The sequence below is a fragment of the Passer montanus genome, unplaced genomic scaffold, assembly GCF_014805655.1.
Source record: "Passer montanus isolate IOZ18808 unplaced genomic scaffold, ASM1480565v1 scaffold28, whole genome shotgun sequence".
Lineage (NCBI taxonomy): Eukaryota > Metazoa > Chordata > Aves > Passeriformes > Passeridae > Passer > Passer montanus.
The window spans coordinates 2818421-2846063 of NW_024367483.1; the positions used below are offsets into that span (position 1 = coordinate 2818421).

At 44.5% G+C, this 27643-nt stretch overlaps 1 protein-coding gene across 2 annotated transcripts in view; it reads left to right on the forward strand.

Annotated features, from left to right (window-relative positions):
* The first annotated feature begins 7966 nt into the window (after window positions 1–7966).
* PTGFRN (prostaglandin F2 receptor inhibitor) overlaps window positions 7967–27643 on the forward strand; it is a 66817-nt gene continuing 47140 nt past the window's right edge. The window contains exon 1 of one of the 2 annotated variants that reach the window (XM_039713251.1): window positions 7967–8428. In XM_039713251.1, coding sequence (XP_039569185.1) covers window positions 8365–8428 — 64 coding nt within the window. In that variant the 5' untranslated portion in view covers window positions 7967–8364. The remainder of the gene's footprint in view (window positions 8429–27643) is intronic. The other variant, XM_039713250.1, reaches the window with a different exon arrangement.

Sequence of the window (27643 nt, forward strand, 5' to 3'; positions counted from 1 at the left end):
ATACAAGGAAATAGCCAGAACCCCCGTGCAGACTTGCCCAGCTTTGCTCACTCATCTGTGCAAGGGCTGGAGTGGAGGTGTCCTTAAAACAATGCTAATGGGATTTATTCATGCTGTTTTTATCAATCCTTCTTATTCTGCTAAAAGACATGCAGTTCATGAATAACAGCCACTACTCCCCAGTCACAGAAGTGCATTTTGAGGGACACAGTGTGTGTAGCCTCATTGAACATTTTCCAGTGACTTTATATGCACACACTGCGCTCTCACAGAGAGCCAAAATCTGCCCTCTTCTGAAGTCCCTTGGGTCTAAATTAGAGAGACTTTCATATATCGTGATTTGAATCTGAATGTGTTTCCTTGCTTGCAGTCCCTGCAGTCAGAGAGTAGGCAAGGGGACTTTGCTGTGGTTTACCTTGTGACTTCTGGGGCTTTTGGGGTGTCTTGAAGAACCACAGGATCAGCAGCCATCATTCTGCCAACACAGGAGCACCTTCTAACAGTGCCCATCTCCCAGGATGCAAGATTTGCCAAGGCACAGGTGTACGGAGCATCCCACAGAGAGCAGGAGCCCTCAGCTGCCAGCTCAGCTGAAGGTCTGGGGTGAGGTACAGCTTCTCTGAGTTACTTCTCTGACCATTATCCAAGACTCACAGAAGATGTGCTGGATGAGCTGATGAGCCTTTTGTACTGCAGATCTCCTCAAAACACTGCAGGGTCAACAGCACAGTGCCAAACTAGAATCAATGAGGCCTTACGCAGACACTCAAGAATAACAAGTCAACCAGTGGATTTGCAGGCAGACTCTAACAGCTTGTTATCTGATGTCCCCTGGGCACAAACACGGAGACATCTGCAGTTTTTGACCTTTTTTTTGTCTCTGCTGGCTCAATAGCTAGTTAGCTGGTCATTCGATGTGAAAACAAAACAGAGGAAAGGAGAGCAAATTGCAATAGGCAGAAGATGCCAAACTATTAGGATGCCAAAAGGACTGGAAATATATAAGTACAGAGGTTGCTTTGCTCTCCTTTATTATTTGTGCATTAAGCTCTCTGAGTTGGTTTTTGGAACTCTGTTAAAAGCAGGGTTTTCAATATGCCAGTTGTCACTGAACTTTTATGTTGGTTTTATTTTGCATGTATTTTGCATCTCTATTCTCTTTGCTTGGCACTGCAAGTTAGAAATTAACCTGAAAAACACATGTTGAGACTTCATTGACTTTCCCAGACTATATTTTTTTTGTCTGAGAACACAAAGCTCTCTTCATAGCATCTCCTCTAGTCCCACCAAGGGGAGGGAAGATCCCCAGAAGACTGACTTCTGGATCATACTTTGTACTGAGATCTCAGTTCCTTGGAATGCAGTGACTGCACTAGCTTATATGCACGGGGGGTGTGGAGCCTCCTTCCTGTTTCTAGGCTCTTGTTAATAAAGAGTGTGCCCACATTCTCAGACAGGGCCCTAATCACCAGCCTTAGCCTAATCTCTTAATTAATTCCTGTTAATGCAAATGGACTCGAAAAGATTCTTTTAGCCGTAGTGTTCAAGAAATTAGAAGTCCTTTTTTGAAGAGACAGTGTGTTTCTTCTTTCATGGTCTGGTATAATGACAGCACTGTCATGCTGTATGAGAAGGATTTCCCACTTCCTATGGTGCTCACTTATCATCCTTGGATTATAGATTATTTTAAATCAACTCAGGATAATAGGTGACAGCTCAGTGTATATTATGTGTAGCATTCCAGTCTAGCATAGGCAGAGACCTCCTGGCCTCTTGTTTCCATAATTTCTGTGCCTCAGAACAGCCTAAAGTCAAGGTTGGGTTACACACCTTGTGTAATATGTGAAGTTCTGGGACCTGCCAAAGAAATGCACTGTTCCTGCTTCTGATTTAATCTGATTTATTCTCATCACATGGATGTCCTGCAATCAAGGTCAGAAAAGGATTTGAGCCTGTTTCTGATGTAGGAAGACAGCAGTCTCACAAGTAAAAAACACAAAGAAGAGCTAAGTTCAGATTGACCTTACTGAAAAAAAAGCAAGCTCCCAAAATGGAGTGCAACTGGTCAATATCATGAGAGTGAATCTGGACCAGGGTAAGAATTGTAGAATTGTACCTGCCATGTTATAAGCAGAGACTCCCCTCTCTCGTGACTTCAATTTTCCCTAGGAGAATCCATATAAAAACAAATAAATTCCAAGAGAAATGTTTCTATTGTTTTCCTTCTCTGTATCTAATGAAATCTGTTCCTTTAAAACAGAGCAATATGCTCCCCTATGATTTTTTGCAGTCACATCGCAGAAAGAGAGAAACCTGAAAGCAAAATTGACTCCTTTTGATTTCTCCTAGTTCAAGAGAGGAGACATGCCAGTGGGAAGGAGAATAAAAATCACACTGAGTAAATCAGGATTTTAAACTGCCTCTAATGATCAACAGCAATTATACAAATATTTATTTCTGGTTTTATAGTTTATTTGTGTTAAGGCTGACAGCAGATTTTAAATTTGATATTCAGTCTTCCTTATTAAAAAAAAAGGCATCTTTTAGATTGGTTATTTAATTATTTACTTCTGTAGGAGTTCAGAGTGTAAGTTGTTGGGGGGATAATTTTGTCATGTATTTTCTGCTCCTTAATTCTTTGGTTGCTTAGGTACTGTCTGCACTCAAGTTGACAAGAAAATGTCCAGTAGTTTGAATAGGGTGTTGATTTTATCCTTACTGTTCCTGGCCTAGTGGGAGCTGCCATAACATCTAACATCAGATCTTTAACATCTCTCCAGCGCTTTGAAGTGCAGCCCCTCATATTTCATTCACCATTTCAACCAAGAAGCAACAGAGGGACTGCAGCCCTGCTGCTGGAAGTGCAAGAGGGAGGCGGGAGGTAGGAGGATGTGTCATTTATTGCTTAACAGGTTGGATAACCTTTTTGCATGTGGCTTGCTCATGTGGCGACAGCGACATGATGTGCAACCCACAGCCACAGGCAGCTTTTTGCAACCTGCCTGTTTTGCAGCTATTATGGCTCTAACCCGTGAGACCATCAGTCATCTAGAGAGATGCTGGTAAATCTGTGCATATGCATGGAAATATCACGACACATGGGGGTTTTCTTTGTGTGTTTAGTGCTCAAAAGTTCCAACAAATGTCAACAAGAGCTCAACACATAGTGTGTCTATGAGAGCTTAAGTAGTTAGGAGCCCAAGCTCAGGCAGTCAGATTTGAAAAATCTAGTCAGTCTTAGAAAGATGTGCTCTGTTGAAAGGAATCTAGTCTAAAGATGTTCATGAAGCTTGAGTTTATGTTGTAAAGAAACCTGTAGCGTGTGGTGTGCTTTTTACTTTTCCTGGATTTCATTATGCCTTCCTGCCTCACAGAACAGCTGTAACATTAAACCCATTGAAATTTGTAAAGTGCTTAGAAATCCACTGAAGGGAAACTGTAGAGGAGTAAAAGGTACTCAATTTTCATTGCTGTTCTATCAAGCAAGAGAGTTTCCAGAGTGTCTTAATAATAAATAAGAATAAATAACTGCAAATGTAGAATCTATTCTGTGCTCATTAATAGGTACCTTTGGGTCTGTGGTTGAGGAGAATTTCTTTTAAGGAGAAGGTATAGATTAGAGTATAGATTTGAAGATTGGAATTCAGATTTCAATATCTTCTTTACTGCCATGTCTTGAAGCATTGGGGTGTGCTTTAGCAGCGTGTGAACATTATCCAGGTCTACCGGAATTTGAATAATTGTGGCAGATTGTTTGACCATTTTCTCCTGTCAGATTTCAACTAGATTTTCAAATAAATCATTCACCAATATTTTTTCCTCATGGTTTGGTTAGCTCAAGAGCTAGCTGAACAATATTCATCAAATAAATTACTCACATTTTCCTCATCAATCTGCAAATAATTTATTCACAAATATTTTTACATGAGGCAGCCAGCTCTAGCCAGGACAAATCAAGGTAATTTCCTACGCTTTTGATCACATGCCAGTAGGACTTTATCTTGGACAGCTCAATAGAGACAGGTTTTAATGCATAATACATAAATGGCTAAGCTGAGTTTTTCATAGTTCTTTGTGAGCTCTCTACTATTCCCCATATTTCTGTTCAACTGCTAAAGGGGAATGACAGGGGGGCATACATTTTCCATACAGGTACGCTCAGAAACATTTCACAAAGCCGAGCGTGGGGCTCACGTCAGCCACAGCCGTGATGGGGCAGCCCGTTGGCTGGAACACACGCTCTGTTCGCTGGAGCAAGGCGAAATTTAACAAGAGTTGAGAAGAGGAAATGAAGACGAGTATTGTGCCTGCTTGGAAACACAAAGGGAACCTAGGGGCGGAATGAAATCAAGCAACGTGGGATTTCGCCAGCATGCTGGGGATGAAGTCTCTAGCTCTTGAGAAAAGGGTCCTTAAATGAGACGGCACATCCCTGCACAGATGTCTCCAGGACAACGTTTGTGGTGTGGCTCCCTTTCCCCAGGCTTCTCATGCAAACAGCTTGGAAGCCACCGAGCTCTTCCTGCCTTAGAGGCTGCTGTGCTGCTGACGGGGCAGTGGAGCATGGCCTTACCTGTCTGTCTGCCCACGCCTCTCGTTTGTTGTGGAGAGCTCCTGGCTGCCACACGCCAGGCAATGGCACCAAAAGATTTCTCCCCTGGTTAAGGTTTGCAGCCTGCAATCTACGCTGCATGTGAGCAGCACTTTTGCACCTCTGCCCCTAAGCAGGGTGCTGGGTTCTCATCAGGCCGGGTCCTTCTGCTGTTGATCAGCCCTTCTAAATGTTCTTTATTCTTCCACTCCGTGTTGGATGTGGGCCTCGTGCACAGAATTTCACCCCATCCTCTGCTGCTCAGGCAACAAGGTGGGGAGAACAAAAGTTGTTTATCCATGTTTGCCAAGAGAGAAACTGCAAAAGCTAGCAAGTGTATGTTGGGGGAGTGGTGCAAGCAGGGAGTGGTTGCGTGTGGGCTTCTTTAGGATCAGGGTGTGTTCATGTTTCATGAACATGTGCATGCATAATAGTGTCTTTAATATAACACTCCAATCTTGATCCTTCCCCGAAATTCTGCTGGCTAACCTAGTTACCCCCAAATGAGAGACACTTTCAGCCTATACATTATGCAGAAATGTAGGTATGAAGAAACGTAAGCAAGCATTTTTACAGCATCATCAATAAATAAATACATACTATCTACTCAAATCAACAACATGCTAAACAGTGAAAGTCAAATGGGATGCCTTCCTGAGAAACAAACAACTGACCATGTATTTACTCTGCAGCTCATGAATAAACATTCAAAATGCACAAAAACAGAGGAAGATATTTGTCTCAACTTGGAGAAAGCTTCTGGCTCAGACTGGCTCTCATAGCTGAACGATACAAAATGGAATTGGCAAGGGGGAAAAATGACATAATCACATACATGTAACAATCCATTGAAAGTAGGACACACAAAAAGGAGAAGAAAACAGGCTTTGAAGGAGAAGGTAGACTACCACAGCGGTCAGCTTCAGACCTGCTCTTTCTGGCATCTGTGCTGGCAATTTACCAGGCTTGGAGAAACGGCTCTCAAGTTGAATGAGAAGCTCAGCCACCTGCTTAAATTGTCACAATGTTACAGAATGTATTTTAACACACCATGCTGCAAGGCCTTGTTCTGAGAAGGGAAGAGCATAGTGATGAATGGCAGGATAAAGATGCTTTCAGGAAAAACACAGATGCAGAAAGAGATTTGGGGACTCAACATGGGTAATGAACTCCACAAGCTTTTTGTACAGCACAGGAAATGGTCTACTTCCATTTTTAGTTATGAGAGAAGGGGGAAAACAATGCCTGAGAAATTGCTTTTACTCTGTGCACAGCATGTGTGTATAGACCACAATGACATTGTACCCATGCTGGGTGCCTGCAAGTCAAAAAAACGCTTAGAAACACTGGAGTCCAAAAAGTCTGCAGTGACCAAAATGAAATGTTACAATGTGAGGCTTCAAAGAAAACAATCTATTCAGTTAAACAAGAAGTGATGGAAGCACCGTGTATAGTTACTTATCCATGAAAATGGGATGGGTGTGCAGTTTTGTAGGCAAAGGCATAACAAGTTCTGATGTCTCAAAGTTGAAGTTAGACAAATTCAACCTTGAAAGAAGCAATTTCCTAGCAGCAAGGATAATTAAACATTGGAATAAATTAGCAGGTGGAAGAAGGCAGTTGTGCCATTACTTGGAGTCTTTAAGACGTGTTGTGTTTCCAACTCACTTTGATCCAGCTGCTGAGGAAAAAAATCTATGGCTTTTGTATATGGGTCAGATTAATGGGTAACCGTGGCCCGTCAGTCTGGAAGTCTGACTCTATGTGGGGGAAAAGTGTTCTTACTGAACTAAAAGAGTGAGAGGTGCTTGTTGAGAACACAACCCAGGGAACAGGACAGCAGGGTTTCAGGACTGAAGCTTGATGAAGGATCAGGAGTTTAACCAGCGTGGTGGAAGCTGACTGGTAAGGGTGAGACATCTAACCTGCTTTCTGAATTTGATGTAAGGGACACGTCTTGGTTTATGGAAGTGATATTTTCAAGTGAAGAAAAAGTGTGTTTAAATGCTGGCTAAAGGAGGAGATGACTGGAAACAGGCAGCAAGAACGAGCAGGGATATGAGGGCATTTTGAACATATTTGAAGACAGCCTTATTTTGATCAGGCATTTTCTTCTCAGTCACATTTGTGGATTCAGCCTCATTTGCTGTCTGGGAGCTGGGAGAACTTCAGTTGTGCACAGAACCAAGTGTCCTCCAGACAGCTCGTGGCTGCAGCTCTGCAAAGAGGTCGATCTACTCCTTGCAGGAGCTCAGGTAACTGTGGCTGGAGGGTGAAAGTTCTCCTCATCAGTTTTAGGAGGGTCTCATTTCATTCCTATCAGGCAACACCCTCTTTCCTGTAAAGCATAACGGAAGGAATAACAAAGTCCAGCCTAAAATCCAGTCTGATAATCATGCTCAGTCAAGAACACAGCAGACACTTCCTGAACCTCGCCCAAGCCAAGTCATGCTCAAGAGCAAGGTGCACTGGAGATGCTAGAATAAAACCTAAACCAGCCAATTTGTGCAGGAGCAGCTGCCCCAAACCATGCACAGGATCCAGAGATTCCCTGCTGGAAAATGTATGACATGGATCCCTCGCTACCAGGGAGCCTGGACAACAGGCAGAAAGATGTGCCCAAGATTTCACAGAGAATGTGGCAAGGGAACTGGAAGAGCAGATAACTGCCCGAGTTACTAGAGAGCCGCCCAGTGCCTCCGCTCTTTGTTTTTACAAACAAACAGGAAATTAAATCCCCGAGCAAACAAAAATCTCTGAGCGGGCTGGGAAGGAAGGCGGTGGAATTGGTGGCACGAATGCCACGCTGCAGCAGCCCCTTATTGAGTAAACTGGGATCTCAGGCGGGGGAAAAGAAACCGAGTCTCAAAAAAGTGCAATGCTGCTTGTGGGGCTGCCTGGCACCAGTGGGCGAGGGAGCGGTGGCCTTGCCCACGAAGCGCTTGGGGCACAGACACGCTTGAGAGTGTCCGTGTCTCCTGCTCCCAACCCGGGCCGTGAGCAGGGTGGGATCGCAGGAGCGCGGGCAGGCCCGCTGCTGCCCGCGGAAGGGAAGGGGACACGGCGGGCACAGCCGGTGCTGGCTTTTGAGGTTACACACGCATGGAACGGGGCACGAGTCCGCAGCGCCGGGGCTGTGCTCAGGGACAGGGCCGGCGGCGGCTCCGTGCGCAGGGATGTGAGGGGACACAGGCGACCCCCGAGCCGCGGGAGCGGACACGGGGGGACCCCACCCCCGTGAGGCGGGGCCGGACGGGCTCCGCAGCCGGGGCAGGAACGAGAGACCAGAGTATCCCGGCCCCACGCTGCCCAAGGGCCGCTCCGGGGGTCCAGGGCACGCTCCCGCCCTCCCCGCACCGGGGCTTTCCCAAGCCACGTGTGCGCGGCGGCGGCCCCGGGAGGGAAGCAGGGAGGGAGGCGGCGAGGGCAGCGCCGTGCTCGGCTGGGCCCTGCTCGGCGAGGCGCTCGCCCCGGGGCCGGCAGCGCCGCTCTCCTCCCTCCCTCTCCCGCCTGAGGGGAAGGGGCCGGGCCGGGCCGGACCCCGCGCCGCCCCCGCTACCTGCGGGCGGGGGCGGGCGCTGGGAAAGTTTGTCTCTGTGGTTGGCTGCGCCGCGCGGCGCGGCCGGTCGGGGCGGGCGGGCGGCTCCGTGCGCTCGCAGGGCAGCGAGCGGCCGGCCGAGGAGCGCTGCCGCCGCCGGTGCCCCCGGGCCAGCCCAGCCTGCGAGCCCGCGGTCCCGCTCGCCTAGGGAGAGGCGCCGCGCAGCCCTGCCAGCATGGGGCACCGCGGGGAGAGGGCGTCCTGCCTGCCTCTCCTCCTCCTCGTCCTGCTGCTGCTCGGTGAGCCGGGGGTGCGCGGCCGGGGGCGGCGGGGAGGGCGGCCGGGGGTGCTCAGCCACCTTGCCCGCAGGTAGCGCGGCGGGGCCGGGAGGGAGCCGCCCGCCGGGCCGTGCCCGCCCGGGGCGCGGCGGAGCCGGGCCGGGCGCTGCCCTCGGCGGGGCCGGGCTGTGCCGGCCCCGGGAGCGGGCGGAATCGGCCGGCCCAGATCCCCCGATCCCCGCTGCTCCTTCCAGGGGACCGCTGCCGGGCATTTCCCCGAAACTTTAGGGGGGCTCCCCGCAGCGGGGGTGGGTCGCGGGGGCTCCCCGCCGTGAGGGGCTCCCGCAGGCTCCGGGGTCCCGCGGCGCCGCGGATCGCGGCGGGCGAGCCGTAGTTGCTGGTAAAGGAGCCGGTGCGGGGCTGTGCTGGCGGTGAGGCGGGAGCGCTCTTTCGCTCTTGGACCTCACCTGGCGGAGGTGGAGCCGCTTGTTGAGGTGGGCACCGTCCTTGTGCCCGTCCCCCGGGGGCCCGCACCCTGCTGGGGCTCTCCGGGCACACGGGCACCCCTGGCGCTCCCCTGGCGCCCTCCCCGCCGGGCTCCCGGGGTTTGCTGCCTCTGCCGGGAAGTTCTCCCGCTAGGAGATAGCGTGTGGTTGTGTAGGTGGTGGTTGAGGCTGTGTTCAGGTAATTGTGTAGCTGTCGTTAGCGTGACATGTGGCGTTGTTCCTTACGGGTGGCAGTGCCAGCCAGGCAGCGTGCAGGGATAAAGACAGGCAAGCTGTACACAAAAGGGTGGGTGGTGGGTTGTCGTGGGATTTTTCTTTTCCTTTTTTCTTTTTTTTTCCTTTTTCTTCCCCCCCAACGCTGTACTTGTAGCGTTGTTGCTAACTCTGTTACAGAGCTAGCAGTGAATGTAAAAGTAGAGAACTAGAAGACCATTGGGGTGAGATAGCTCCGTCTGGTAGTGTTTGAGCGGCTTTGTGTCAGCTCTGGGCAGCCAGAGGGACAGCAGGTGCTGGTGAGCAAGCATGCCCCACAAGTTACGTAGTTCATGATTCAGAACACCTGATTAATTGCAGGTAGTAAGTGGGAGCCCTTTGCAGATTTCAGGTAGAAGGAATAACTAAACAGTGCCCCAGCGCCACACTTGCCAACAGTCTTCTTTAAACAAAACTCTACTTGCTGACTTAGTTTGTGCTTGTACTTTTGACTTCCCTGCGACTTTTTTTTTCCTTAAGTCTGCCGGAGCACTTTCCTGATAGTTTGGATGTTGAATCTTTCACAGCCAGGTCTGCAGAGCTGAGAGTTGCAGTTGAAAAGTCAGCTTCCTAAACCTGGTCTTGTCCCAGCCTTTTTCCTGAGTCTGCTTGCAGGCTCTTGGGGCAGGGGGTGTTCTGTCTACAAGATCCTACCAGACAAAAGTGTCCACTGTGCTTTCTCTTACTTGCAGCTGACGTTAGTCATCTCGTTTATCTTTGCAACATAGGCGTGCTGCCAGCTGGGGAAACAGTCATGAGCTGGAGAGCTCACCTTCAGTATTTTTGTTTAGAAACAGAAAGGGAATAAGATTTTTCAAGAGGATGGTTTAATAGGACAAGCGGAAAATCAAGACTCTCAGATGTTCAAGGTCATGCAGCAAAAAGTAAAAACTATTAAGGATGACGCACAACAGGAAAGTTGTTTCCTTCTTAATTCAAGATGCAATGATTTGAAGAACTTAAAGTGTGCATGCAGAGATATATGGCCATTGTTCATCATCTGGTTTGTCTAGATGTTCTGAGTTGTCTCTTGGGGATCTTTTTTTTTTGGTAATTGGAATGGTGCTTTTAAAACTGAAAGTGTTTTTTGTGTGCAGAAAAATCTCTGAACTGTAGTCTTATTTGTAGTGTGTGTTGCAGAGTGCCTATCTTCTGATACCATTGCTTGGACACTTATATGAAATATTCGAAAGGTTAAGAGGTTTGGAAAGTAGTCATTCTCTCACTCTGTACACTTCTTTGAACCATTTCTAGCAGCTCTTTAATGGAGAGATGGATTGGAGCTTTTGCTGCAAGTATTGAGGAATTCTTGTGTAAGGGAGGGAAGGAGCTGAAGCATACACAAGTTTATCCCTTGTGAGTACTTAGACTTGACTGTTTTCTTCAGATATTTACAAAATAATCCAGCAAAAGGATGCAAATGGCTGAAGTATTTGGCTGTGACAAATGAGAATGTTTTATCATCCTTTTTTTTTTGATCCAGTACAGTTATAATCTGTTTGGTAAGGAGATTTTGGGATCCTGATACTAAGGCTTCATCCAGTCTCTCTTTTCTTGCCTCCTCTGGTGTGGTTAGATCCTGAGAAGGGAGGATACTGTAAGAGCATTTTGCTCTGTCTGTTTCATGTATGATTTCACTCTGTAGCCAATCTACCTAATCAACCTGTGAAATGCTCTGGAAACCAAAACATCTCTCCTAGGACAAGACAGCCAAAAACCAAAACAAGTATCTGATTGTTACCAGGGCTCAGACAGTAAAGTAAACAATAAGCATTCCACCTCCTGGATTTTTTTCCTGGTTCTTGTTTGAGGTCCAAGGTAATAATTTCAGTGGATCTGATAAAAAAAGATTTTTTGTTTAAATGCTGTGGGGCATGAGGAGAGCATGTACTCAGTAGATCCAAGGGGAAAACCACTGATAATGGGTTTCCCAGAGATGGCCTTTTTCTTACTCACCTTTTAGACCCGAGTGGCACTCACTGTCTGCTATGATGGAAGTCAGTTCCAGCATGCCAGAACCCCAGGAGCTGTGTGTTTAGATGGATGGAGTTGTTTCCTGCATCTCGTGTCTGAAATTATTTTTTGTTTCTTTTCCTCAGAAGCTACAACAATTAGTCATTTGAATCGAGGTTTAATTCAAGCTCTGCAATAGAAGGCTTTTGGTAATTAGTGTAAGTTATTGTGATCATGCACTTCAAGGAAAAGCACGCTTTAATCTTTTCCTGCATTTGCAGCTGAAGTGGGAGCATTAGAGAAAGGGAGAGCCTCAAGGTTTAGGGCAGGGAGGCAATGAAAGGATGATTGCCTGCGGAGTGTTCAAGGTATGTTGGAGTGGAATCTCCTCCTTCTTCCCTTGCTGGTGCCTGCTCACCTGCAGGTGAGCCCAGGGCTGGCCCTGGTGGCTTTTGCCTGCCTGTTCTTGGAAGGAGGCAGGCTCAGATCCTCACTGGTGCTCAGAGAAGGCTTACAGCTAGACCTGCCTATCTCTTGTGACTTAGGAGGTGGCTAAAAAGGCTTCCAAAAGGGAAGTGCAGGCTGCTAATGCACTAGAATCACGTAGTGAGTGTTGGAACTGGGTTGGTGAGGCACTGAAGGGCAGGTGGTGTTGCCGAGGAGGAAGCTCTTTCCCTGTGGCTTTGTCATGCTGATGTATTTTCTTGGTGTGTAGGCTGCGGGAACATGTGGGAATCGAAGGGTGAGCAGTGTAGTGAGTGTTTGTTCTTTACATCCTGTCTTCTTTAGGGCTGGCAGATGATAGCTTAGTCACCTTCTCTGGCTTTCTCGCATCTTTGTAGGTGCCTGTCTGGGGCTGCTTTTTAGGGGTCTAGGTGCTTTTTCTGAAATTCTTTGACCTTGTTCCCCAGGTTTCTCGATGGCTACATTTCAGCATTAGCAACAGCTTGCTCTCTTTAGGTAGCCTCTGTTGTATTTGGCTCTAATCCCCGAACTGAGGTATAAACCTGCCTGAACAAGATTTGAAGTAAGCAGTAGGGGTCGTTTAAAAATGCAGCCACATGCTTGATTAGAGGGGAATGTGCTTAAGAAATAATATATATCCATCCATCCAGTTATATAAACAAACATTCAGGGACATTTGAGATTTCAGCTTTCACATCTAATGTATTCATGGGTTGATTTGTTTCTGCGTGGTTGTTTCTTGTTGTTGTGGGTTGGGGTTTTTTTTCCCCATTTCCATAATCCTTGTCAAACACTAACCTGCAAAACAGAAATGTATATATTTTTTTAGAAGGCAAATGGGTACATATCTGAATAAGGTATTTTTAGAAAGAGAGCATTTCAATTGTCTGGCTTTAGATGCCTTTCAGTGATATATTTTATGGTGTGTGAAGTTCTGTGTTTTAGAAGGAAGGAAAAGGGGACACATTGTCTGAAAATGTGAATTCTTTCAGATTATGTATAGAAGTCGATTGAAAGTTAAGTTGCAAAGAACTTGAGGAAGACAAGGAGCTAGGTCAAAATAGTGGTTATGTCAGTGTCTATAAAAGTCTTTAGTACTTTTAAAAGAAAGCTATTAGATGGAGTATAGAGTCAGTTTGTATATTGTAATGCAAATAAAAATATCTGTTTAATACTTTGTTTTTGACTTTTATTGGAGATGTTACCAGGCCTCTGATATTTGTTCTGCTTTCTCAGATCTGTGATAGTAAGTGATAAAGTCTTATAGACTTTAAAGTTTTATAGAGACCTGTGAGGTGCAATTGTCTAGGCATACCAATGTTTCCATTTCTGTCCAAGAATAATAAGCAGTTTCCAGCGTGACCCCAGTTCCTAACCTGCACAAGGTACCTCAAAATGGGATTGAGCAAGGCAGGGAGAGAATGTGTCATAAGCGGGTTTGAAGCTGTTAGAATTTCCTGTTCCAAAGAAGAAATGACCTTACAGGGAGATACTAGTTTCTCAATGGTTCTCAATTTTTCCTTTTTTTGTTTTGTCAGTTGATTCTCTAGAAAGACTCAAATATCTACTGAGAAGAGGCTTTAAAAATAATGAGAAACTTTTAATACACCTTGTGTTTTGCTAGGGGCAAAGGTGCAAAATCAGTTTCAGATCAAACTGCTTTTGGATAAACTGACAGGTAGCTGCTAAGGTGCCAAAAGTCTTGAATAATGTCTTTCCAGGTGATCAGCATATATAAAATAGGATAAGAAGGAAAATGGGAATTAAGGAACTTAGAATTTCTTTTTTTTTTTTTTTTGAGTTTCATATCAGAAGCTGGCTTTTTCATATACATGTAAGATTTCATAATTGGAAGGCATAACTGATTTCTTCATAATGCGGGAATTAAGGAACTTAGAATTTCCTTTTTTTTTTTTTTGAGTTTCATATCAGAAGCTGGCTTTTTCATATACATGTAAGATTTCATAATTGGAAGGCATAACTGATTTCTTCATAATGAAGTCTGAGACAGAAAAAAAAGGATGGTTTTTTTGGTTTTGATTTTTTTCCCATTCCTTCCAGAGTTGGAAGTGGTTTCAAAGCTGCCTTTCCAGAGCAAACTGTAATCATCTTTGACATTCTGACCAAGTTTAAAGTGAATTAGGTAGAAGGTAGAACTGGTGTTGCTAAATGCCTTTGCTGAGTCTTGGAAAAATTATAAAGCAATGTGGTAATGCTTGTAGATTTGGGTTGATGTGACTGCCATGGGGACTGCTTGAAACTGGCACTGGAGTATTGCATTTGGGTGCACTTGGTTCATTACCCTGGAGGAGGCAAGCTGTGGGGAAAGAGGGGCTGAAGAAGCAGCCTGGGGAACAGTATCTGTTGTGTGCAGCAGAGGCAAAATACTGCTGCAGAAATATGAAGAATTGCTGAAGCAAGCTGAAGTATTTGACTAGTGATAATCTCCACGGCCAGATGGAATTTGCATGGATGCTCTAAAGGATCTGAACTGTTAGCTGAGCTATGGGATGAAGAGGTAAGAAAGGCAGAGAATTCTGGACAGGATTTCCTTTAAAAAAGAATCTGAGGGTGGTTTTTAGAATTAATTGACTTGTGAACTTCAGGAATGAGAACTAATTAAAGACTGGAGCTCCCAGGCAATCTGTCTCAGCTGCCAATAAGCAGAGCTGGCAGCAATGCCTGTAGTATATCTGCTTGTTACTGTTTGTTATGAGTGCCATCTCTTAAATTGTTTATTATTCTGCAGGACTTCAGGCATTCATGCTGAAATTTTCTGGGCTGGATATCTACCACAGGTTGACTTCCCCCACCCCCACCAAGGAAACACTGCTCCCCTTGCTCTCTCTTTCCTTAAAATGCTCCAGTATTTCCAATAGTTGCCCTTGGGAAGGCAGCAGGGTGAATTCTTTTTTTTCCTTTTTGATTCTTGCAGGTTCTAGCTATTTCTTCCTTGTCACTCTTGAACCAATAATAATCTCAGCTGGCAAGTTTGGAAGTTCTAGCACAACCGTGCTGTGGTTTAGAACAAGAACTGGAAATTTGGCTGGAGTGTTAACTCTACATCAAGAATGTGGCTTTTGCTGTTCCTAGGAAAATGTCCAAATTTGGCCACATTATAGACTTGGAAAAGCATCAGTTTGTAAAAGCTTAATAGGGAATTAGTCTCAGGTCCCTAGAGAAAGCATTCTGTCATTGCTTGTAAGGTGTCAAAGGATTACAACTGCAGTTGGGGGTGGAGAAATGGAGCCCTCCTTTTTATTCCAGTTTCAGTCTTCTGTAAATGTGTGTGAAGGCCTTTCTCGCCGCTCCCCTGCCCCACACTTCTGTTGTTTTTTTCTCCCCTTTTGCCAAATTGGCCAATGCTGGATTGATGTACTGGTTTATGTGAATCACTGATGAGAGCTGCTGTGAGAGTCTGCTGCTTTTAGCACACAAAGTATATATATCATCTTTCTTATGCGTAGCTTGGAAAAAAAATCAATGTAAACTTTGTGTTGCTTTTAACTTTTGTTCTCTGGCTTCAGTTCTTCTCTCAGGCTTTTTTCCCAGATATCCATCACCATTCTTTACTTCTCACTGGCTGTAAAACAGCTCCTGCTGCTGTAGCTGCTCTTATTCCACTCTTTCTGTTTAACAGGCTTGATTAGTCTGGACTTGCCTTTCTGCCTTTCTTAAAGACGTGGTTTAGCTGTGCTGCTCAGTGCTTGCTTTGTGACTGCAATGTGTGTGCTCTCCTGCTCTTTGAGTCATTCTCTCCTTGCCGTATCAGAAAAGAGTTTGATGGAACCATTGCTGGGGGTCGTGTTGGTTAGCAAGAGTCCAGTTCCAGCAAAAAGCTGGCTCTGCTTAGGTTTGCCAGTCTCAAAAAGAATAATTGCCAGTGTAAAGGATTTTGTTTCCGTGCGTGTTGCACCGCTGGCTCTGAGTGCAGAGATTTAGCGTGGAGTTTCAGTGGGCCTTTGATGCGGCGTGGCTGTGGGGAATCTTTGAGCAGGCTGTAACGCATTGTTCTCCTACACGCATTAGAGTGATTGTTGCAAGAGAGGCATCCGTGGGGACCTCTGCCAGCTCCTTATTGATGTGTGCAGTTTCATCTATTGACACGCTACCCTTCATTATTACACAGTGAATCCTGTGGCAGCGGAATTCGCTATTAAATCTGCCCCGCGAAAGAGAATTGGCAGAGGCTGCCTTAAAAGCAGTGTGACCCCTGCATTTGCAAAGAATAGCTTCTAAATGTGAAACAGATGCTGAACTGATGGAGGATGCTTCCTAGATTTTCAGGGTACCAAACATATTCATTTTGAGCAAGAATTCGGAATTTGCTTGATTTGTGAATGGTAATTGAAGTTTCAATGCCCATTTTCCCCCTCAGAAATGCATGTCTAATCAGTACATGTATTTGTGCTTGAATGAAGCTAGTAATACTGAGGTGAAAATAGGCAATTATTTGTTAATGGAAACTGTTAGAATAAGCAGCGAGGTGTTAGTCTTTCTGTCTGCGCTCTAATCCTCTTCCTAGAGGGTGAGAGAGGTAATGTAGTTCCTTTGCCTTTTGCCTTTGCCACCAGACTATTTTGTGCTTTCACCACCTGTAATATTTACCCAGATAACATCCACCTTCCCCCAAAAGAGATGTTATGTTGTTTGGAAGCCCAGCAACATACTGTGTGTTGGGGAGGTGATGTCTGTGGATGGTGTTTGTGTAAAGAGCCTTTATGGTGTATGTGCAGTGTTCTTGTTCCCATCCACTTTATACAGAGGTTTAAATTAATGCTGAGTAAGAAGTGTATCGCATCAGCCTTGTTTCTGTTTGATCTCAGGGCTTGGTTCTAGACAAGGCATGCTGTACCTTTTGGCAAACAGAGCTTAAGTGTTTGGAGGTGGCCTCATCAGTGAGAAAATAAAGAGCATGACAGCTTATTGGAGACAAAATCACTCAGTGATTGGAAGTGGGAAGTAACACGAGGCTGGGTCTTCCCTGTCTTATCACAAAGCTGGGTTGAATGGTCACTAAAGCTATTGACTGAGCCCTGTCTGCTGGCAACTCTATTGATGGGCACCTGTCAATAGTTGCAAAGCTGCTGATATCCCTAGGTCTGTAGGTTTAGCTATTAAAAAAAAAAAAGGTTGAGAAAGTAGAAAATACTCTGGGGTCCCTGGGCATAGAAGTATGGCTGTTGCTTGAAATTAGAAGTGGGAGAAGGAAGTGGAGGAGAGATAAGTGGAGCAGGGCATGCTTTCCACAGAGAAATGGAAGTGGGGGAATAGCTTGTTTAAAATGGAAGAATTAGTTAAATGTATGTCTGCATGAGATGGTGGTGCTGGGGCAGTTATCACACAAAACAGCACTGGTAAAAACCTGCCGGTTTCTCAAAACTCTGCAGTTGAATCTTGAAATACTCTGGTTTTGTAAGCAAAGTTTTCTGCTCACCACTGGCAGGTAAATGGAATATCTAATTGTAGACGCCTGCAGAGTTTAAAACAAGGACTGAAGTGTGGTGCATGTGGCTGCAGGGTATGCTGTGGCATCTGAGTAGTTGCTGGTGTCTGCCTTTAAAGTCTGAAAGGGCGGGTTGAGGGGGAGGCTGCAGTACTGTGAATAGAGTTACTGGGTGGGGATGTCCTTCCAAAATAGCTGAAGAACAAATGACATTTCACATGGTACCCTTGTTCCTGCTTAGGATCAGAGGCTGCAGGGCGTGTGCCTGTTCTGGACTTTGCCTTATGAACCTCTAAGGATCAACAGAGATAGCCAAAGCTACTTAGAAAGTAGCTGTTAAAGGTAGTTTGGAGTATTTTTCACTGATCCTCCTCTTGATGTGAGCTGTCAGCTTTTAGTTTGTATGTATATAGAGAGATTTTTCACCCTGTCTGATGCTGTAGAGACATTTAAACCTCTTTCTGTGTGTGGACAAGGGTAGTAACTTACAAGTCGGTGCAGGGCAGTGCATGGGGCACTTCTGTACTCAGACTTGTAAGGTGGGTCCTTTCCTTGCTTGAACAATTCCTATCCCAGAATAAGAAATGAGTCCCCTTACCTGGACTTTGACAGAACATGCGTTTGTCATCAAAGTAATGTGCTGGCTTTCTTCTGTATTTTCTTTTTTGGTTGCACTTCTGGTATTGGTGCACTGGGGTGAGAACATGCTTTGCACATGTGAGTTTGGCCCCCATCCAGCGTGAGTTCTGCTTTCACACGAGTGGCAGTCTGGGCTCAGCACTAATCCTCCAGTGTCAGGGCTGCCTTGTTGCTGTGGGATCTTGATTGCAGTCCAAAGCGGGGCTTTGGTCAGGTGACTCTCGCGAGTACACAGATGTTTCTTGGAATTAAAACGCTACAGCTGAGGTTGGCTCCTGAGTGAGCTCGGAACCCAGTTTCTGGTACAAAACAGCCAGATGTGCATGTGTCAGCCACAGCCAATGCACAAGGAGGGACAGCCCTGTCTGCCCTGGTTGTGACTGATTTGTTTGTGTGAGTGAGTGAAGAACTTCGACCTTCAAAGTTATTTGAATGCTTCTTGGCACTGGTTAACACCAGCCCTTCCTTCTGCACCTCCCCAGCAATTGCTGTTTTTGTATGCATTAGAAACTTGAAAGGCTCATGAAATGACAGTTGTTTTCAATACATGAAGCCAAGGAGATTTTTAGCTTGTAGTAATTAATGTCCTACCTGTAAGACCTCTATATTGTCCTGGATGTATGTCCCCAGATGATGACAGGAACTGGTCTGATGACTGTTTCTGTGTCTTTGCAGGATCTCTAAGTTCCTCACAGGCAATTTCATGTACCCTTCTCTTGTAATTTGATATAAATTTTCCTCTTGGTACATTTACCATGTTTCAGACAGATCTTCAGTGCTTCATCAGAGGCAGTGATGTGTCTGGGTAAGTCAGGCTGGGCTTGGACACTCTTTAAAGATGTGCAAAGGGGAGCAAGCATGGCTTGCCTGTGTTCTTGTTCTGCTGTCGCATTTTTTGGAGATGCCTGGTTCATGCAGTAAGCATAGCTTGGAAGGTTGGTGGGAGCTTCAAGGGACCTGTGGGTCTGCTTCAGCAGCCTCTGCCACAGGAGCCTCAGACTGTCTCCTAACTAGCTTGCCTGTGCTGAGGAGGTTCTGCTTTCCCTTGGAAAAGATGGCATGTGTGCTTTGTATTGAAGTAGGTGAAGGGCAGTGAGTACCTGCTGGGAAACCTGAATAGCGCTTGGACAGAATTCTGCTTATCTGGTGGTATATATTGTTGGCATTCTTAGGGGAGTAAAATCTCTTTCGTGCCCTCTTTCAGAACATCTGTTTCTGTGCATGAAGTCATCTTTTGCCTGCCTTTTTTTCTTCCATTTGAATCCACTTCTACCTAGTCTTCTTTGCAGCATCAGAAGTGTGAATGCCAGCAAGGATTTTGTCAGGTCGTCTTGGGTGTTTTGTTCTGCAGGAAAGTCACAGTGAGCAGAAGCATTGGAGTGTACACTTGTGATGGGCAGAACTGTGAGAGGCTGTGGGACGTGAGCTGAGCTGTGTTTGAGCTCACTGAGGCAGAATGATAGCAAAGGTATAGCAGTAGAGGATTTTTTTCTGTGGGATCTTGGTGCTTGTGAAACTTTACAGAAGTTTCTTATTGTATCTGTTTCAGAAAAAGGACATGTATGTAATCTCTTCTTACTGTGACAGCTGGTCTGATGAAAGATCTCTAAAGAATATTGCCTTATATTACTGTGGTTACATAAATACTGCTACTCTACTATACAGTTATTCTGTGACTTGTAATTTTGATGAGTTTTGCCACATGAATGCTGAATTATGCATTGCATGGAAGCTCCTGTCACAAGTCCCAAGTAATAATAAAACTGGAGTTTAAAACCGAGTGAGCTCTAAAAATGAATTAGTTGGCAGAACATTTTTTGAACTTTTGGTGGGGGTCATACAGAAATTCCACTGTCCATTACTGCATTCCCCCTCCTTAGCACCATCTACCTCCAATTGTTACAGAAATTTTTTATGTTGAGATAGAAACTAATGGGAATTAGGGCTGTGAAGATGGTGAAGGGGCTGGTGGGGAGGCTGTACAAGGGCGGCTGAGGTCACTTGTTTTGTTCAGTGTGGAGAAGAGGAGACTGAGATGGTCTTCAACAACCTCATGAGGGGAAGCAGAGGGGCAGGCACTGATCTCTGCCCTGTGGTGGCCAGGGACAGAACCCAAAGGATTGGCCTGAAGGTGTCAAGGGAGGTTTAGGTTGGATATTGAGACTAGGGTCTTCACCCGGAGGGTGGTTGGGTACTGAACAGGGTCTCCAGGGAAGTGGTCACAGCACCAAGACTCACAAAGTTCAAGAAGTATTTGGACAATGCTATCAGGTACATGGTGTGACTCCTGGGGTGTCCTGCCCAGGGCCAGGAGTTTGACTTGGTGATCTTCATGTGTCCCTTCCATCTTGGGATACTCTGCAATTCTGTGAATATTTTCTTTCCTGTCCTTTAACATTTCTGGCATTTAAGGATGAAATAGGGACAAATATTTAACTGGCTGACATCCAGGCTTAGCAGGAGCTCATGAAGTTAGGCTGTTGAAGTCTGTTCTCTTTCACTGACAGAAACTAGGGAGCCTCATTTTAAGCTTTTCCTGCAGGATATTTCTTGTAACCCCAGTACTGCCTTATGGACTTAACCTGACTGTGATAATGGCAATTGAACATTCAACTCTTGTGCATTTCCATAAAAATACATAAATCCTGAAACAATCCACAGTAGTGATGTTAAATTTGTTATTGGCTTCTAGTGTTGACATTCAAGGATACAGCTTTTGCCTCTGCTGTTGTTTCAGGCTCTCTGCAGATAACTTAACAGCCTTGGCTTACAATACTCTGGGTAGGCTTCACTCAAAGTTTGAGCTGCCCTGTGCAAATGTGTGTCCTTCATGCAGAAAATAGGGCTCTGATTATTGGGTTCTGCTGCTTAACAGATGTTTGTTTCAGGGATGACCAGTTGACTGACCATGCCTGTGACTCTTCCCTGGCACTCAGCTGTGTACACACCTTTTCTTAAAGTTGGTATCAGCTAGGAATAAGAAGTGGTTTTGATGATTTACAGCACCATGCCCAAGAGCTTTCTTTTCCCAGAGAATTTGTAATCTGAAAAATGTGATGTGAGTACAGCTTTGTTAGATTTGTAAACTCACATAATGATTAGAAGGGAAGAATGCATCTGCCAGGTGGATTAATGAAGATGGTTCTTTTCATCAGTAGTGAGATTTTTTCAATAGGATCTCGGAGAATTCTGGGAGAGCTCACTGATTGTACTGAGCAATTGTAGGTGATGGACAGGTAGTGAATTTCTTGCATTGAATTGCTAAGAGATGAAAGTGAAGTTTGAGCAGGGTAGGGAGAAATATGAATACCTTAAAACTGCCCAGGGAAGATAATTACTCAAATATTAAACTGTTGTTTTTTTTTTTTTAACACAGGTCTCTTTGGTAAAGAGGATATCCTTTTACAATAAAGGCAGAGTGCTGTTTTTCCATTTAGCGACAGACTGGACTTCTTTACTTTAAGACTTGCTGGCAATCCCTTGTCCAAGGCTTCCTTTTTCTTCGTGAAAGGAATAAAGATCTTGAAATAATCTGTGTTTTGTCTGGGAAAAGGCAAAACATGATCTAGCTGTGTGCTTTTGACTCCAGGTAGGCTTAGGCTATAAAACTACAAATAGTGGAGGCATTTGTAGGCTGCTCTTACATTCACTTTATGTGGTTGCTCTTCTGCTTGAATTCTTGGAAACGTCATAATTTGGTGTTGTGGATTTGAACAGGTCTAAGCTTCTGGGAAATGCTCTTCAGATTATTAAGCACTAAAAACCTGTTATTTTTCTGAAAAATTAAGTGGGGAGGCAGGAGGTGAGAGCAGAATTGTATAGATAACTAGAGCCCCGTAAATTCTGTGTGTACCTTCTATTTAGACCTTCACTAGCAGCAGGAGTGCCTTTTAGGCACTTTGTTATTTTCTTGTAACAGTAGTAATACTGATTGCTCTCTAATAATAAACAAATTTTCTAGAGGATAGTGATGCTGTTAGCATGACTTATGACTGCCATTCCAGCAAGACAGAAACCCAGTTGGTTATGTGGTATAGTAAAATAAAAATTGAGCAGGGCGTGTAAGTAGTACTTAGAAGGTTTAAAGTGTGAATTTATAAACAGTGAAGAAATTAAAAGGGAAATAAACAGTTTTGTTGTATTTATTTATGAAAGGCTTGTCAGGCTTATTGTTATGTATTGCTGACACTGGACATGGCTAGACCTGGGAGGAGGATACTTTATTTTTAAACCATCCATTGAGAAATCTGAGTACATGTATACCTGAACATTAATGAAGGCATAACTCCTTTTCTTTTGCCCAAGGGGGCTTAGATATAGCACTGACTTTTTAAACAATGCTATCTTTTCAGATGTTATCATGAAGTATTTGAGCAAGGAAAAATTCTTGGTGCTGCGCAGAATTCTGTCTCTTACTTGCTTATCTTTTTATTTGGGTTTTTTTTGTTTGTTTGTTTTTGTTGGTGTGGGTTTTTTGTTGATGCTTGTGAAATCAGGCTTTCAGTTCACTTTTTTTTTCATCTACAGCTCTCCAGGTGAATTTTAGCACCTTGACTTTCTAATTGATGATGTACTTTCCCCTTCTGTTCTTACACTGTTAGACAGCTACTATGCTTGCACTAGACATAATTTCAGGTGATGTTAAAATTTTGTTTGCATTAACACAGGGGTTGGTGGAGACTTCTGAGGCTTAGTCAGCTCTCTACTGTTGCTTTTGCAGTGTGTACTTGAGGTGTTGTCTGTAGTTGTGCTACACACATGCACCAGTGCAGGATCCTCAAAATGGCTGGTGTGCTGTCCATTGGGATGCAGAGTCTTTTGTTCTGCTGAACAATGTACTGTGGGACATAACTCTTCTTTCTAGCGCAGCAAATGTGAGAATGTCTGGGGTGCATGCAATCTGCTGTCGGTTTCAATGTGAGCTGATTATAAGTGTTAGTTACCGAATAATTTCAGCATATCCCAAGTTACACCCAAATATTAACAGCTACTTATTTTGTGCGTAGGTTGTCTTGTTAAATAGTGTAACCTAGAATAGTTCTGCATGGAGACTGGAGCAGAAAAGAAACAATTAAGCATTTTCCCTCTGGGTGTCTTTCAAAAATTGTATTCTCCTCCTCCTGCTATTTTAATGTCATGTTGGTTCTCTATCCGCCTTTCACTCTTGTTTCATGCTCAAAAGGATTCCCTCGCTTCTGATTTTGGAGTTATTTGAAAATTCTGTGTTCTTTCAGTCCTTTTTTTGTCTCTGTTCTCACTGCTGGGCCCAGCCTAGTCACCAGCCTGGGCTCCACTGAGGAGCAGCAGTGATAAAAGGGTAGTGCCTCCAAGCTCCTGCTTCCTCAGGCTGTGGAAGGAGGGGAAGGCTGACACTAAAGATGTATTTAGCCTCAGGTTTTGCCTCTGACAGTGGCCATGAGTGAAAGCCTAGGGAAGAGTGAACACATTACTATCCTAATGCATCATTTGATGATCATATGTAGCTTGGAAGCTTCCTAAATTAGAGGTGGTATCCTCATAGAATGATAGGATTGGAGGGGACCTTACAGATCATCTAGTTCCAACCCCCCTGCTGTAGTGGTTTTCATCCCATGCAAAATCAAGACACCTCCCATGGAGAGGAACACTTCCCACTGGACCAGGTCTCTCAGAGCTCCATCCAACCTGGCCTTAACATGCTTAACCTTGGCTAATTCCTCCAATTCATAGGATGGGAAGGGACCTTACAGATCATCTAGTTCCAACTGCTCTGCTGTAGTGGTTTTGATCCCATGCAAAATCAAGACACCTCCCATGGAGAGGAACACTTCCCACTGAACCAGGTTGCTCAGAGCTCCATCCAACCTGGCCTGAACATGCTTAACCTTGGCTAATTCCTCCAAGTATTTGCTGGCTCATGAGTGTTGCATTTGGCTACCTCTGAAGTTGGTTTCTGAGATGTTCTGGGTGTTGGCACCTATTAGCTAATCTTGTTGTCTTACCTTTCTTTTATCACCTCTGATGTTGACTGTCCAATGCATAGCATGCCAATGACAGCAGCAAAGTATCTGCCTAGGAGAGATACATTTCTTGAAAGCAGGAATAACAGGAAGCATTTTAATATGTGTATTTGGGCATGCTTAAATGGAAGTGGGTAGCTAAAGGCTGAACCCCAAACTTTGCTAAGGCTCCAAGTGGTGCTGTGCTAGTCTTCTATTACATGTGGATTTTCTCATGTCTAATGGCATCAAATTCTCCCCAGAAGCTCAAATGTGTGTGACATTCTGCAGTGCTACCTGTTCCTGTGTGTACCAGGGAGGCTGTTCAGGATTGATTGGTGAGGCAAAAGTAGATACTGCGGCAAATGCCGCAAGTTAATCAAAGCGGATAGCAGTGGTAACTTGCTGGCATATAATCTAAAGGGAGAAAAGACTTTAAATTTGTGATGGGGAACATGAAAAGACTGCTGGTCTTCTTTGGCCAGGTGCTGAATTGATGAGCCTTGCTATTCTGCTACTGGAGGTAACAAAATAGCTGCATTGAATTCAGGGTAGGGTTTTCAGAGGTGATGGAAGGCTTAGGATTGTGAGCTTGGAACTTTAGAAAGGAGGCTTGGTTCCCCAGGAGATTAATGCTCAAGAATTTTTGATAATTGAACCTCTTCATTTCAAGAACTACCTAACTTTGGTCACACAAGAGCAGAGCGTTTTTTTGCTTACTCTCTAAGTCACGAGTAGAAATGTTTGTTTTTCTCCAGGATTGGGTAATTTGGGGTGGAATTTCGCCAGGTGCTTGCTCAATGCTTTGCTGGTTTCTGGATCTTTTTTGTGTTGCCCACATGCACATACCTGCCCACCTGTTCCAGAAATCCTTTTCTTCTGTCCAGTAAAATTAATCTTCCAGGAAATTAAACAGCAGCCACATGCAATACTGTTTCCTTTCACGTGTGAGGACAGCTTTCTAGAGGTAGGATTCAGGGCCACAGACAGCTAATTACACAGCTAATTTGCCTTCAAGCTCTTGGAGGCACTGAATGCCAGGAAATTTTTGACTCTTGCATGCTTTTTTTTGGAAATTTTGGCTGTTCAATTTGTTGAGCAGGCATAAGTGTTGCTGCGAAGTGTGGGTGGATTTCAAATCCTGGCCACACATGTGTTCATGGCTTTAGCTCACTTTTGTGGTTTAGGGAAGAGCTTCTATTTCCATACTGAAGTTCAAATGTGAACAATCCTTTAAGCGTCCTTTACAAGCACACAGGTTGCATCTTCCTTATCATTTTGGTTGTTGAGGACTGAATTTTTGAGGTGAGTCCCAGTTTCTGCACTTTGCTTTTTCCTGGGAAGCAATCTGAGTGTGCAGTTAGTATTCCTTGGGATGTAAGTGACCCAGAAGTGTCACTCCAGGAGCATATCTGCTGTGCTTCAGCTGTTTTGGATCTTTGGTACACTGCAACCCCCCCCAAAGATGCAGTGTGATTTTTGGAGGCTTAGCACCAGCTGCCCTCTGTAGCCTGTTCTGTTTTTTAAGACTGTGCTAGTGCCAAAGTAGATAGTTGTGGTAGTCTTAATTTTCTTTGTGATGCAGATTTTTTTTTCTGTTTAGATATTAGTGAAGTAAATAAGGAGGCTATCTTGAGTTCCATCCATTAACCTAAAACTTTATTCTGAATTTTCAGGAGTCTTAATGAAACCATCAATATTGATTTGACTGCTTTTTGTGAGGCTTTTTCCTGTGTTTCCAGAAGTGTCTTGTGTTGGTATTTGTCCCTTTCAAATAATGAAGAGTGCTGTGGCATGCCTGTTTTCAAAGCCAGCTGTTTTGCAGACCCATCTGGGGGCAATTTTATTTAACAGTCTGCGTGGGGGTTGCACAGAGACCTTGACTGGAATTCCTGTGTGCCTTCTAGATGTTGTTTTATGTCCCTGACCTCTCATCTTTTTTCCTATCCAGACCTCTTTTCTTCCCTTGCTCCCACTGAACCGCTGACCCTCTGCTTTGGAAAAGAGAAATGATTCTGTAATGGAAAATATCTCTTCCTGAAATGGGTGATTTCATGTGTCTCCTCTTTTTTTTTTTTTTTTTTTTAATGCTACAGATGAAACTGAGAGATGAAACTACCTATCTTTTCTGGGGCAAGAGAGTCTCTCATTGTCTCTCCCATAGCAAGGTGTTTTCTTTTTTTTCCTTTTTTTTTTTTTTTTTTTTAATGCTACAGATGAAACTGAGAGATGAAACTACCTATCTTTTCTGGGGCAAGAGAGTCTCTCATTGTCTCTCCCATAGCAAATAATAAAAGCTCAGCAGCATTAAGTACTGTAAATACCTTGCAGTCCTGTTCTCAATTACAGAATTAGTTATGTAAATCTTGTCTTAAAGGAGGAAGAGCCCTGATGTCTCTTAAATCATACTCTGTGTGCACGCATGCATGCAATTCCTTGTTGTCCAGGAGAGAAATACCATGCAGGCTCCACAGAGATTAACATACTAAACACTGTTGCTGTGCATGACCTGAAATTGGCTTTTGGGTGCTAATTAGATATGTAGGCTTTGAGAGAAGGGCTTGGAAAACACTGGCCTCCAGTTTTCCAGGTTTCAGGCAGCAGTATGGATGTGATTGGTGTGTAGGGGCCCAAGTGAAGTCCTTGGGGGCACCAGTTGCTAGAGCACAAGTTAGGTAACTGTTGGCTTATGTCATCTTTGCCTGGCTCTTTGCATTCATCTTTATGTAAAGAAACTGTGATACAGTGAGCACTAATCCTGAAACCATCAATGCCTGTTATCTGTTCCTAAATGTCCCTGTATTTTAATTTGGTCTAGTTGGTTAATCTGTCCAAGTACATCTGCTGCAAAAGGACCTGGCAAAAGCTGTGCTACTGGACTTACCTGCATGGCCCTACAAGGCACAGGCACTAATTTCCATGCCATAACACCCATTCTGTGGGCATCTGCTGTTGGCATTTTTAATGTGGCTGCTTGCTTGGAGATTATTTACGGTGAAAATGAGACCGTCAGAAAATTAAATTACAGGCAGAAAGGATTGCTCTAAAACACTGAGCTCCATCCCCCCACTGGCTCCTGTGGCTGCAAATCAGTTGTCAAGCGTGGAGCCAAGGTGGGCCAGTGCCATATGCTGCCTTGTTCAGCACTTCCAGCAGCCTGGCTGCCCTGCCACCTCGTTCCATAATCTCTCACAACAGCAGATGCAGGCAGAGCGAAGCTGCCCTTCAGGATCCCAAATGGAGAGTCTGGGAGCCCAGGAGTGTGTGTGTGTTGTGTCATTTGGTGCTGTGGCTGCTGACTTCTGTGATGGGCCTCTGGTGCTGCTTTTGCTGAGGCCTCCAGGATGCCTTTGCTCATCTGGTGAAGTGCTTGTTAGGAAAAAACACTCAAAATCCACTGTGTGTGGAGATTTGAAGTGAACCCCAAAATAATTCTTGGGGACATAAGGATTAGTAATACCTGGATTATGAAGGTATTTGGCCTTTAGAATTTCATTTCCAAGTCCCCTTTAGATTTAACTTGGCTTTAGACAGGACCTTGTCTAGTATGAGTGGGGTGTTGGGTTAAACTGCAGTGGACAAATTCCACCAAATTTAAGCAGGTAAAGAACACAAAACACCAACAACAAAAACCTCCTGCAGCATGCCCCCCTTCATCCCAAACACCAAATAAAAATCTCACATCTGAAAGCAAGGCAAAACAATCCCTCAAGGAACCCCCCACAAAAAACCTCCAGAAACCTGTTTGTGCTTTTTCTTGCTTTGCTTTTTGGGGTTTTTTTTAGTATAATTCTTAATGAAAAGTAAAAGACTTAGCACTGGTTTCAGCATTTATTGCATTTGTTAGCATTTTTAAAGGATTTTTTAATATATATTACCTAGCATTAAAGATTACTTGGAAAACAAATTATTACTTCACACTAATAAAAATCAATGCTTTCTGCTTTGGGAGAAAAAGAGGGTGATGATAATGGAAATTATTTTGGGGAGAGAAGGG